General features: G+C 43.4%; 1 protein-coding gene across 1 annotated transcript in view; it reads left to right on the plus strand.

The window, feature by feature from the left end:
- Positions 1–13,940, plus strand: part of LOC142501160 (cGMP-dependent protein kinase 2-like) — a 78,722-nt gene that overhangs the window by 40,326 nt on the left and 24,456 nt on the right. Inside the window, exons 7-11 of the mRNA XM_075610619.1 lie at positions 607–684; positions 3,156–3,250; positions 7,028–7,096; positions 9,900–10,001; positions 13,381–13,531. Of these exons, the coding sequence (XP_075466734.1) occupies positions 607–684; positions 3,156–3,250; positions 7,028–7,096; positions 9,900–10,001; positions 13,381–13,531 (495 nt within the window). The remainder of the gene's footprint in view (positions 1–606; positions 685–3,155; positions 3,251–7,027; positions 7,097–9,899; positions 10,002–13,380; positions 13,532–13,940) is intronic.

Consider the following 13,940-nt stretch of genomic DNA (forward strand, 5'->3'; position numbering starts at 1 on the left):
TTATAGTACTATAAGTGCAACAAATAAGAGCAGTCAATAGGAAAGGAAATCCCTGCCCCAGAGAGCTTACAATCTAAGTGGTATGATAAGAAACTAACAGAGACAGTAGGAGTGGGATAAGTGCAGTAGATGGCAGTCATTGTTGGTTATTACTTTGACACCAAAATTCCAGGAAGACAACCCTAATTTGGCAATCTTGTTGAGGAAAATTATCTTCAAGGACAATAAGTATATAGAGAAACATTCTAATCAATGCTGTATGTTTATTCTCATATTGAGACGCTTGATTGGCTGTCACTTAAAAAACAAATCTAATCTCGTTAGAAAAACGTACAATGTAATAAATAAGATTGACAAGCAGGATAATTATTTTCTTCCGGATTCCTGATAGCACTTGATGCACCATTGTCTATCATAAAAGAACATTTTCTGTGGTTGATGTTAAGGACAGGGCTGACTAGGTACAGTGTTATATCTATGGTACAAGTCTTGGGTCCTTCCTAATTAAATATGATTATATCTATATTTTGTGTCTATCCTGCATCCGCCAGAAGATTTCTTACCTGTTTTGTACCATGTCCAACATGTGTTGTTTCCAATACACAGGACTTTTATGACAAAGGAGACTATATCATCAGAGAAGGGGAAGAGGGCAACACCTTCTTCATCCTTGCCAAAGGGAAGGTAAGAACTGATTGGCTTGGAATTATATGAGGGTTATTATGGTTCCTTGTTGATAGAGCATGTGACCCTTCTGGTATGTTCGGTTATGCTGTGATTCATTGGCCTACAGTCACTAATCTCTGTTAAAATGAAGTCAAAATTGCACCAAAATATTGGGTGCTTTTACCATAATTTCATGACCGAAGACATCAACATTGTGGTAAAATCGTACCGGGGGTTTATTTTGTTGGGGGTAGTTGGCCTGGGACGGTTGGTTAAACTCCCCGGGGGGTGGTTGTAGGTGTTTGCCTTAATGGTTAGTACCTCTAAGGTAGCCAAGGTAGCGTCAAATATTAACGCTTTGGAAGCCCTTAATTGTTAACTAGTCCTGGGAGCCATTACTAGCTAACCATTTGAGCTACAAAGGGGTTAATATGTGGTCAAATGTCGAATATGTCATGTTTTATCACCTATTCTAGGTTGATTTAGGTTATCTAGAATATGTATATATTGGCCATTTTATATATATATATAATATAGTATATATATCAAAATACAATCAGGGTATACAGCGCTCTAAATGAATGAAATTGTGTAAGATGGGTGTGCCCAAAATGTCTAGTGTGACGTTGGGTGCAATTGATGAGCTGATTTATAATGAATACACAAAAAGGTTGGTGGGCGAGAGCATATTAGTGCATATTAGTGCCTCCGTCCACCACCTAGAAGCTCATTTATCAAACGCACCCAGGAGTGCGTTTCATAAATGAGCTTCTAGGTGGTGGACGGAGGCACCAGTATATATATCACTAAGATGGACCTATCACCTGCCTGGGGTAGGTTATAAATATTTGCGGTACTTTTTGGCATTAGCCAGGTAAGTGTAAATATCTAATCTTGATGATTGGCAAAAAATGATAACTTGCAGTATGTCCTCAGTAGATGATGTGCACGTTAAAAATAACACATTTTCAGTTGGCATCTCTGTTCTTTAATACCTCCCCTAGGCAAAAGATTTTTTTTTTTTTTATCTCTGGAGACCCCCTATCCCCACTACTATGAAGGCATAATTATATTTTTATGAATATTTTCTCTTGACCCTTCCCCGATGTCTCTTTCTGTTGCAATTACTCCCTGTCTCCTCTTCCCCTGAGAATATGCAAATGTGATATTTTGTTGATTTCCTACTGGACCCATTCCCTCTATTACAAAAACAATATAAACAGTGCGAAAAAAAAAAATTTAAACACCTTTTAACACGTTTGATAAAATATCGCTGTTTGATGACTCCAGGTCATTGGTTTATAATCCATTGAATCCGGTGGAAATCGGCGTTCTGCTTTCTTGTGACAAATGGCATTGGTAACATCTTTATAACAGTACAGGCAAAATGAATCTTTGTAACAGACAAAAGAAGATAAAGTGACGTGTCCAGGGTCACATCAAGTCTCAGTACTGTACTTCCCAGTGTTATAAGCACAATGCTGTTCTTTCTCTTGGATGCTGGTGAAGCAACAGCCCTAAAAAAAACCTTCATGTTAAAACAACGGGGTATCAGCGGTTAAAGCTGCATCTTGTTTACAAACATACTGCTCCAACTGTGTTAATCATTAGAGCAGATAACAAAGTGCTCTCCTCCTCTCCCACGGATCATTTTGTTGGCGGTGATTTCAATGAGACGAGACTTCCTGGATTGCTCATGTTGTAGCATAGCTCCTTCTGGTGTTGATATAAATTAAATGTGGTTGGCTTTCTCACTTGCAAGATATCTGCCAGTTCTTCATTTAAGTCATTAATAGTCTGGTTGCCCCTGACTAGCTGTCTGCATGACAGACAGGGATTCAAGTACGCATGTGGACCTACAAATCTGGACGTGCAGGATTTTCTGTAAACTAGCAAAACATGGCAATGCATGATCAGCTGCATGATCCGATGCATGATCAGCTGCATTATCCAATGCATGATCAGCTGCATGATCCAATGCATGATCAGCTGCATTATCCAATGCATGATCAGCTGCATTATCCAATGCATGATCTGATGCATGATCCGATGCATGATCAGCTGCATTATCCAATGCATGATCAGCTGCATGGTCTGATGTATGATTCCAGGTTGTGAGCAGCAATGTGTTGCAGTGCCCATGCAGCAACATCATTTTTATTAAATTAAGCTTATTTAGTCAAGGATGGAATTACAAATGTATTCATTGGAATAGCAGTGTACCCAGTTTTGTGTCATAGCAGTGGATAGGGCCAACTTATATGGAATTTGTATAGGATTTTTGCAGTGGTCCAGCAGTACATTATGGCAGCATGCAATTCACTGCTCACTGGAGTGACATATCATCACACAGCATACACATTTTGGGCTGTATCGCAGAATCTGTCCAACTACAATCATAGTCACCAGACAGTAAAATGTATCTGTATATAGACACTCATATTATTCATCAATTGCAGGTCCTGAGGTGTATGTGTTCTCCTTTGCAGGTGTGTGTAACACAGACTATGGAAGGAACTCAGGAACCACAGGAAATCAAATCTCTAGGAGTTGGGGACTATTTTGGAGAGAAAGCATTGATTAGGTAACACTCTCCATGCGTATTTATAAACTGTACAATAAGGCAATGGGCCTGATGAAGGAACTATATTGCTCTCTAATTTCACAGGGATCTTGTATAACCTCACCAACTGTTATAAACAGTTGAGAATGGAGTGGTTTTATAATAAACTAGCTGAGAGACCCGGCGTTGCCCGGGATGTAAATGCGTAATAGGTAGTATTATTTATAAATCGTGGAACAATAGATGACTATTTGTTGTAAAGGTTGGATAATAATGTTGAAAAGAAAGATGGAATAAAATGTAATACGATGTTGTTTAAAAATGGTTTATTGTAAACACACCACAGTACAATGTATATTTTGGTGACATAACAGATGTAAAAATGTGAGGCGTGTGTCCTGCTAGGGTGTGAGGCGACGGGTGGCGCGTGGGTTGTGAGTGCTGTCTGTGAGTGGGGGTCCTGCTAGGGTGTGAGGCGGTGGGTCAGTGATGTCGGTGCATAGGGGCGGGAGGCAGCAGGTGTGTGTGGCGGCAGGGGGTGGGAAGGGGGATGGGGGGGAGGGAAAGGGGAGGAGGGGGAGGGAAAGGGGCGGAGGGGGGAGGGGGGAGGGAAAGGGGAGGAGGGGAGGAGGGGGGAGGGAAAGGGGAGGAGGGGGGAGGGAAAGGGGAGGAGGGGGGAGGGAAAGGGGCAGAGGGGGGAGGGGGGAAGGAAAGGGGCGGAGGGGGGAGGGAGGAGGGGGAGGGGAGGAGGGGGGAGGGAAAGGGGAGGAGGGGGGAGGGAAAGGGAAGGAGGGGGGAAGGAAAGGGGAGGAGGGGGAAGGGGAGGAGGGGGGAGGGGAGGAGGGGGCAGGGGAAGGGGAGGAGGGGGAGGGGAAGAAGAGGAGGGGGGAGGGGAAGAGGAGGAGGGGGGAGGGGAAGAGGAGGAGGGGGAGGGGAAGGGAGGAGGAGGAGGAGGGTGGGAAGGGAGGAGGAGGGGGGGAAGAGGAGGATGGGGGAGGGGAAGGGAGGAGGAGGAGGAGGGGGGGAAGGGAGGAGGAGGGGGGGAAGGGAGGAGGATGGGGGGAAGGGGGGAGGGAAGGGGGAGGGGGAGGGGAAGGGGGGAGGGGGGAGGGAAAGGGAGGAGGGGGGAGGAGGAGGGGGGAGGGGATGGGGAGCAGAGGGGAAGGGGAGCGGAGGGGAAGGGGAGCGGAGGGGAAGGGGGGCGGATGGGGGGAGGAAAGGGGGGAGGAAAGGGGAGTGGAGGGGGAGAGGAAAGGGGAGCGGAGGGGGGGGAAAGGGGAGCGGAGGGGGGGAGGAAAGGGGAGCGGAGGGGGGGAGGAAAGGGGAGCGGAGGGGGGAGGAAAGGGGAGCGGAGAGGGGAGGAAAGGGGAGCGGAGGGGGGGAGGAAAGGGGAGCGGAGGGGGGGAGGAAAGGGGAGTGGGGGGGGAAAGGGGAGTGGGGGGGAAAGGGAAGTGGGGGGGGAAAGGGGAGTGGGGAGGGAAAGGGGAGTGGGGGGGGAAAGGGGAGTGGGGGGGGGAAAGGGGAAAGGGGGGGTATAGGGGAGTGGGGGAGGGGGGGAAGGGAAAGGGGAGTGGGGGGGGAAAGGGGAGTGGGGGGGGAAAGGGGAGTGGGTGAGGGGGGGGGAAAGGGGAATGGGTGAGGGGGGGGGAAGGGGAGTGGGGGAAGGGGAGTGGGGGAAGGGGAGTGGGGGAGGGGGGGTAAAGGGGAGTGGGGGAGGGAAAGGGGAGTGGGTGAGGGGGGGGAGTGGGGGAGGGGGGAGGGGGATGGAGAGCAGTGGGCATATGTATTGTCATAATTTATGTATGTGCATGCCCCTCCCCCCTCCTGGTTCGGCAGGTGGTCGCTCCCTCGTTCCCCGTGACTCGCCCCCCCCCCCCCCGTTCCCTGTGACTCGCGGCCCGCCCCCCCCCCCCCCGTTCCCTGTGACTCGCGCTCCCCCCCCCCCCGTTCCCTGTGACTCGCGGCTCGCCCCCCCCCCCCCCCCGTTCCCCGGGAATCGCGGCTCGCCCCCCCACCCCCCGCGTGACCGGCTAATGAGAGGTGTGTGGGGGCGGGCCAAGGGAGCCAATCTGATTGCCGCTAGGGACACAGGGAGGGACACAGGGAGACACATACATACAGACAGACAGACAACGACACATAGGACACTTTGAGAAATATATAGTAGATGTCTATATGCTATGAACTTGATTTGTAGATAAAAAAAAGTAATAATACAGACGAGACCACAAGTATTCTAAAGCTTGCCTTAAACTAGCCCGGTTACATTCTGGGTATGTGCTGGGTGTAACCTAGCTAGTTTAAGGCAAGTTTAAGGCATTTCTGCATTGACTAATGAACCATAGGATTAACACAGCATGGGTCCCTGGCAGTCCCATTAGTTTGAATGGGACTGCCAGGGACCCTCGCTGTTAATCTGATGGGCCATTAATCAATGCAGAAATGCTGGGTCCAGTTTAAGGCAAGTTTAAGGCATGTATCCAGCATGTACCTGGGTATTTTTGGCGATTGCCACTGGTTTGTGTTAGAATAACCGTGGGCACTACAGTATACAAATGGGGGTACAAACACTCTAGTTTTATTTAAGCCAATGTCTTGGTCCCATGATTGATTAAAACAATAATTTCCCCCCCTTGAGTTGTGTGATACTTCATTGCACATCAGTAACTGTTCTGTTTTTATCAATAATTGGCACGTTTGGCCCCCAATTTATACAATACAGTTTTAGTGTGCAGTGTGTTTTGATTGGACATGCTTATTGTGTTAACATTGTTTTGTTTCAAGATGATTTTAGTTAGTCATGTGTTTCTGAGGAGAATATACATACTCTCATTCCTATTAATTGACCAGTGAGGAACAGAAGTGCCAATCTTAATATGTATACATTTTTATAACATACTATGGACCATATTTATTAAGCAATCTTGTGCCACAGACACCTTCCAACACTGGAACATACCCAAGAGCCTTTTGACTTACATAGATTGCCTAGTAAATATGGCCCAATATGTATCAAATCTACATACAGTACCATAGGTACAGTATATATTTATTTAGTTGAAAAGCTGAAACTACTAATTCCTACATTTTACGTACTATTCTTTTTTTTTTTTTTTTTTTTTTTTTAACAAGTACATACCTGGAGCAAAATCTTTATAAACCTTCCCTCTCCACTAAATACAGTAAAAAAAAAATACATTTACAAAATATATCAATGCTAAATTAAAGTCTCTTTCCATGGAATAAGGAACATTGTCATTTCTGCCAAGTGAGAAAGTCTGACCAATTTATCATGCATTTGACCTAGTTCTCCTTAGCTGCAATCTCAGCAATCTGATTAAGAGAGTGTGAGAGAATTGCAAGGTTTCTTTCTAAGATATTACTCTGCAGTAATGCCACGGACACAATGAGAATTGTACCGTGTTGATGGAGGAAGTTCAATTTGCTATTCAAAAGTGTTATAAAGGTGTGACTTCCATAGTGGCATTCACTGTGAAGCAAAGTGTTGCCAGTCCTTGCAGTAGTGCAGGAGTTAATAAAGGCCTGCTGTGCATATCATTCTGAAAGCAGTATTAATCATTATATACATTAATATGCAGTAAGGATGGTTTTTAATAACAGTGCTCTCATGCTTGTGGCTGCTTTGTGTTCCTGACAAATCAAGTCTACTCCATCAAGATTCTCTCTCTCTCTCTCTCTCTCTCTCTCATTTGAGGAGTGATGAGATGATTGAAAGATGTGAAACCGAGCTAATGAAATCGCAGATGCTTGATTTCTCACTGTGATCTTCTCTTGAAGTGAGGATGTCCGCTCTGCCAACATTATAGCGGAAGAGGATGACACGCAGTGCCTTGTCATTGACAGAGAGTGAGTATCTGGGCCAATTGCTTTATATGCTTCATCTCAATATTAAGCTGATTTTATCAACTCTGAGTGGGAGTTTTCGGCCAATCGAATGCTTGGGAGTTTATAGAAATAGCCCCTAAATCATCTACAAATGCTACATTAGTCAAATTGTATTACAAATGTTGCTGTGCTGTAGTTCAGGGGTGCTCAACTCCAGTCCTCAAGACCCCCCAAAAGGTCATGTTCTAAGGATATCCCAGCTTCAGCACAGGTGGCTCAATCAGTGGCTCAGTCTTTGACTGAGCCACTGATTGAGCCACCTGTGCTGACGCAGGGACTGATTGAGCCACCTATGCTGAAGCAGGGATATCCTTAAAGCCTGACATGTTGGGGGGTCTTGAGGAGCGGAGTTGAGCACCGCTGCTGTAGTTGAACACAACATGAACATGTTAAACATAGTATCTATATTAACACCATTAGAAGCACTCTAAACAATTTAGCAAAACAGAAATAGGTGACCTACCCATATAACAAATTGCATCAGTAACAATATATATCTTTCAATGCCTTAGGCGCGCCATAGGGGAAGAGAATTGGCCGTGCATTTATGGGAATAAATGCAAAAAGCCTGTGCTACTTTCCAAATTGGCTTGCAATTTATTAGTGAATGATACATTTTTGATCCTAAGTCATTTAACAAAGGTGTCATTTGGTCGCCTCTTGTCAGCAAATAATTATGTATTGCCCGCCAGCCCCATCTAGGTAAACTCAATGTAAGCAGGTACCTACACTATATATATCATATTTCTTGTTGACTATACATTTTCACTTTAATTGTTTAATACACAAGACCTACTGTCTTTAAAAACGAAGTGAAACTGTAGTTTTACAAATCAAACAGTAGAGGTGCTCAGCACCACCCAGAACCATCATGCTTTGACCACTGAATCTGCTTATAATTGGGGTAATATATTTTCATTTCTTCCTATGTGTTTGTGAGGAAGTTGAGCATGTGTACATGTATGGGCTGGATTCATGCATTGCTGTGATTTGTCTGCATATTATCCTTTATCGGTATGGTTGGTCGCGGAGTCGGCGAGGAATCCGCCAATGGCACAGTCCTGGCACCCGCGTGCTCACGGAATCCCTGCGACCAGACATATGGCCCCTCAGGATTAACACAGCGGGGGTCCCTGCTTCTGAATGGGACTCCCGCTGTGTGAATCCTACCGGGCTGCATCAGTCTGCGAGAGATGCGCAGTGAGAGTAGATAGAATCAACCATTCTCCCTGCACACCTCTAACAGGCAATCATGCTGCTTTTATTTTAATGACATAGTATTGAAGCAGGGGGTGTCCGGAGCTGAACCGCCTTCATTTCAGCCCCAGGGACCCCCTGCTTTCCAAGCTACATGCTCTGGTATTAAGTGCCGGTATCTCCTGCATATTTAAAGATCCCGTCACGTGACGCGGGAGAATTAAACATGCAGGGAGATACCGGCACCCAATACCGGGGCCTGTAACTCAGGAAGCAGGGGGTCCCCGAGGCTGAAATGAAGGCGGTTCAGCTCCGGAGACCCCCTGCTTCAATAATATGTTATTAAAAGAAAATAAAAGCAGCACAATCGCCTGTTGGAGGTGCCCAGAGAGAATGATTGAGTCTATCTACTCTCATTGCACGTCTCTTACAGACTGATGCAGCCCGGTAGGACTCACACAGTGGGAATCTCAATCAGAAGCGGGAACACCCACTGGGTTAATTCTGATGGGCAAATCCCCCCTGCCAAGCACTGTGCCACGAACGCTCAACGTTTGGTCCATGTTTTGTGGCAGGTTGTATTTACAAGATGCTACATCTGTATACACACTAGTTTTAATTGCCACCATCTTTTGTTTCTTTGATTTCTGTTTTCCATCAAATAAATGTTTATTCTGTCAGCAAATCTTTTGTTTGCTAAGGCTTACTCCGTCAGTAGCCTCTGTATATACCAAGTTGATTTTGAAGCAAAACTTATAGAGAGGCATTTTAGATACCCACGTTTCCATGTATTCATGTGCACACTTTGTGGGGTACTAATTGGAGGAGTTAAAGGAGCAAATCATGTGCTTTTTTTATTTACAATTTTTTAACATAGGTTTGAAGCAAGGGGTCTCCGGAGCTGAACCCCATTCATTTCAGCTCCGGGGACCCCCTGCTTCCTGAGATACAGACCTCCGAAAGGGGTGCTAGTATCTCGGCAAAGTTTAAAGCTCCAGGTGACGTGTGCCAATAGGAAGCCGAACCTGATGATGTCACAGCTTCCTATAGGCCCACAGGGCGAGGGAGCTTTGAAAATCAGCCAATAAGTGATCTCTGCTAGCTGAGCGGAGCGGCTACCGGCGCCCCCTAACGAGGTAAGTATCTCCGGAAGCAGGGGAAACCCAAAGCTGAAATTAATGGGGTTTGGCTCCGGCAACCCCCTGCTTCAATCCAATGGTTAAAAAAAATCTCCGGCTTGGATTGCCTCCTTAAGCAATGGATATGCTAAAAAATAGAATATATTGTAAATTCAAAATTCAATTGTCAGTAACACTTAATTAGTCAGCTGAGTAATATGTTTTCCTCGTGGATTCCTAACACAATCAGATTTCCTTTTTTCCCCGGTTACACGTTGGCCTTCAATGTGCTACATGGCTCTCCACTGTTAGGCTGTGTGTGTCTTATTCACAAAACTACAGTATAGCATGTGAAGTGAAGCTTACCATGCCCAATGTCCATTAACGGTATTTATGTTTTATGAAAATTTATTCTGTCTTTTCACTGCATTTTTTCTTTGCTTGACCAGTACCTTCAATCAGATGGTTGGGACTTACCAAGAACTGCAGAGTTACCTGCGGGAGTACGTGTTCCAGCTTGCACTCAATGACCATGACAGAAGGAATGCCAGGTAAAGATAGTACATAAATACCCGAAATGTTATCATTATGGGGTGTGTGTAATGAATTTTGTATTAGATCACAATATTCACTCTGAAGAAGATTATATTCAGTATAACACATTTGGAATAGAGGTGAACAGATAACCGGCTTTTCAATTACCTCCTACTGATTTCCATTTCCATTGCAGGCCATACATTCGCTGTGCAATTTAATGTGTCTCTATGAACAGCATTAAAAATTCATTGCTGAAGTCCATACGTTCAGTTACATGGCAACAAGCGCCTTCCCCTTTTCAAACATCAATAAGTGCTCCTTTCATAATAAGCCGATTGTGCTAAATTGCTGAACAACTGAATTGTTTATTAACAAACACAGGGCTTCTCATTAAAGTTCATTATAGATATTACTGAAATATAAAGTAGTTTAGGAAAAGAGCATTTAAAGCAGCAATATGTACTGTTTACATACTGATATAGGGGGCATATTTACTAAGCAGTGCTATTGCACAAGACACCTTCTAGTGCTGAAAGACCCTTAATGGCCCCAGACTAGAATACGTTTGAAAGGAAATACAGGAGATTTTATCTTACAATTAATAACGTGTACAGATCTGCGGAATCCTCGTAATACTGGACTTATAGAAGCAGTTTGCAAATATATTGGGCTGAGGAGCGGCTCAGTGAGTAAAGAGCAGGGGAGCCTGGTTCAATTCCCGGTGTCGCCTCCTTGTGACCTTGGGCAAGTCACTTTATCTCCCTGTGCCTCAGGCACCAATAAAATAGATTGTAAGCTCTACGGGGCAGGGACACGTGTCTGCAAAATGTCTCTGTAAAGCGCTACATAAAACTAGCAGCACTACAAGAACTAATTATTATTATTATTAATCCTCATAACAGGGTCAAACCCAGGATTTATATGGTGGGAAATTCTAAATGCGCTCTCTCTCCTTTCTATCTATCTATCTATCTAGATATCTAGATATATATAGACACATGCACGCACACACGTCAGCAGTAATCGTTTTTTCACTGCGTAAATGAGCACAGTAAGATGATCTTCTAAGGTTTTCACACCTTTTATTGATTTTATAGAAAGACAGTGGAAGAATAAGGTCTCAAATAGATGTTGTGTGCATCGTTGTTTTCATATTCCTTGTGGACACTTGGTCGCCTTGGATCAATATTTCTATGGTCCAAATGCCTTTATTGTGCTTTTCTTTTTCATCCTGAGCGGATACCTTATTTCATTATAAAAATGATATAGTACTTTTCTGCTTGGAAGAAATATTGATATTAAACAGTTTTTTTTAGCCCTGAGGAATGAAAGGTTGGAGTCATCGCAGCATTCTGTCTTCAGTTAGGATACGCCATCAACTGATCCTTACTAAAACAGCGCCTATTGTAAATACTGTGTTATTTGCAATGTAGGCTTTCATAAACATAGGTTAAAAATATATATATTGCAAATGGTATCAGAAGAGTTAAATAGCTTTTTGCAACAGTGGTATATGGAGATAGTGGTTATATAATGATTGTCGCTCTACATGTCCCGACGCAAAGGAATAAAATAAAATGACGTGGGGGTGAGGGAGGGTGGTCATTATGCTCTGTGTGAATATATATATATATATATATTCATATATATGTGTGTGTGTGTGTGTATGTGTATATACACACACACACACACACACACACACACACACACACACACACATATATATATACACATATACACACACACAAAAAATACAATGATGCCTGGTGCACTTCAAAAACAGAAAATGGTATATAAGGGCTAATATGGGGTGCCAGCAGAAGGACTGGGACCAGTCCAAAACAATATAGAAAAGAGAAAATTCTGCAGCGCTCACCAAGATGATGTTGTCAAAAAAGATATTTATTCACATTTATTCCCACCATGTGAAATAACCGAATACAGCAGTTTGAGCTCGAACTGCTGTATTCGGTTACTTCACCTGGTGGGAATAAATACCTTTTTTGACAACATCATCTTGGTGAGTGCTGCAGATTTTTATCTTTTTTCTCATATATATACACATTAATATATATATATATATATATATATATATATATATGCAAATATAGCTGTATTCTCTCTCTCTCTCTCTCTCTCTCTCTCTCTCTCTCTCTCTCTCTCTCTCTCTATATATATATATATATATATATATATATATATATTAATGTAGATCTGATATAGCAAAATGGGGCAAGAAAAATACATAAGACCAAAAGTGTGCCTAGAGTGTGCAGCTCTTAATGGAACACGTAGCTTTCTCCATCATATTCGGCTAATAACTAAATTTGTGTTGGAACATGCAATGTCCCTGTATAGACCCCCTTGGAGCCCTAATATGAACCCATTTATATTCTTGTCATGCACTGCATTTCATTTCACAGCTACTGTAGCACATTTTGTGGGGAAAATTGCATTGCACGTGTCTTACTTTTGGGAATAGGGTTTGGTATCTCTTCTGAACAGATGATTGCAATAAGATATACTCATCAACAGGGTGAACACCTCTTAAGGGTTCTCCGAATGGGCATACAAATGAGCACTTAAAAGAAGTCCCTTTTAACATTGTAATCTATTCACAGTGACTCCCTGTGGGACCAGTGTGCTGTATTTGAAAGATTGTACATCATAGCTTGGGAAGGTACAAAGCCACTACACAGCTTTTTCGCCCTTCTGTGCTACTGAGTATAGTTCAGTCCATGACTCCGCAGTGTTATAACTAAACAATAAACGTTTGGTGGTTCAAAGGCAAACAAAAATAATCAATTCACAGAGTACAGCATCGTTAAATTCTTAACCTCGGCTTGCTGACTTCTCCCCAGCTTTCTCTTTCTTTCCTCCCATTCTGATTCTGAAAGTGTTGAAGCAGATACAGTACATCTTCCTCTGCGCTCTAAGGCTCTGCAGTTTAGTGCTCTGCAATGCACCCGTCCTACTCAGCGAGTAAAAACACTGACTCTGTAAATGATGACACTAAGTTTGAAACAGGGGAACCTGGTTCTATAGGCCTCAGGAACCAAAACATAGATTGTAAGCTCACCTGGGCAGGGACTGTGTCTGTAAAAATCCTATGTGCAGCGTGCACTGTACTGTAACTCGCTTTGAGTCCCATTGGGAGAAAGCGCTTTGTGAAATAAAGTTATATGAAATAACATTACAATAATTCTTTCCAATATAGAGACTTACATAGCGATCACCTGGGAGCACTGGAAGTAAGCAGTGGTACTTACACGCAGGTACAAAGGATGACAAAGACTATCTAAGATAACATATTACTCTTTGGTTTGAGCTTCACCAGGAAATCCATTGCAAACCTTCTTTAGGAAGATAAATTGGTGCATTTTTGTCTTGCAGGCGAAAAAGTCTTCATCACTCAATTTCCCGGGATAACTCAGAAGTCAACCAATTGAGAGAGCTGGTGTCCAGATTTTCTAGCACTTCCCCCTTCCGCTACTTGGATGTTATCACAACCCTTGGAACGGGAGGATTTGGGCGTGTAGAGCTGGTAAGCTTGGTTATACCATTGGGATGAATAGTGCATCTTGTAAGTTCCTAATACAATACCACAGAAAGGCCGGGAAATAGAAATATTCACATTCACACACTCAGAAATATGTATGTGTGTGTAAATATGTGTGTGTGTGTGTGTGTGTGTGTGTGTGTGTGTGTGTGTGTGTGTGTGTGTGTGTGTGTATGTATATGTATACAGTATATATATTCATATGCAGTCCTCATCTTTCCAATCAACATTCAATACCAGCAGAATTGTTTATTATTCAATTTTTAAGCAAAGCACATGCATTTTATAATGAATAATAAAACAAATTCAAAGTACAAGATAGGTACCGTTTTGCACCACAATTGTTTTAAAAGGACTTTCTTCATGTTTTGCAGTTATGATACATACATTCATA

Source organism: Ascaphus truei, chromosome 8, assembly GCF_040206685.1.
Source record: "Ascaphus truei isolate aAscTru1 chromosome 8, aAscTru1.hap1, whole genome shotgun sequence".
NCBI classification, from domain to species: Eukaryota; Metazoa; Chordata; class Amphibia; order Anura; family Ascaphidae; genus Ascaphus; species Ascaphus truei.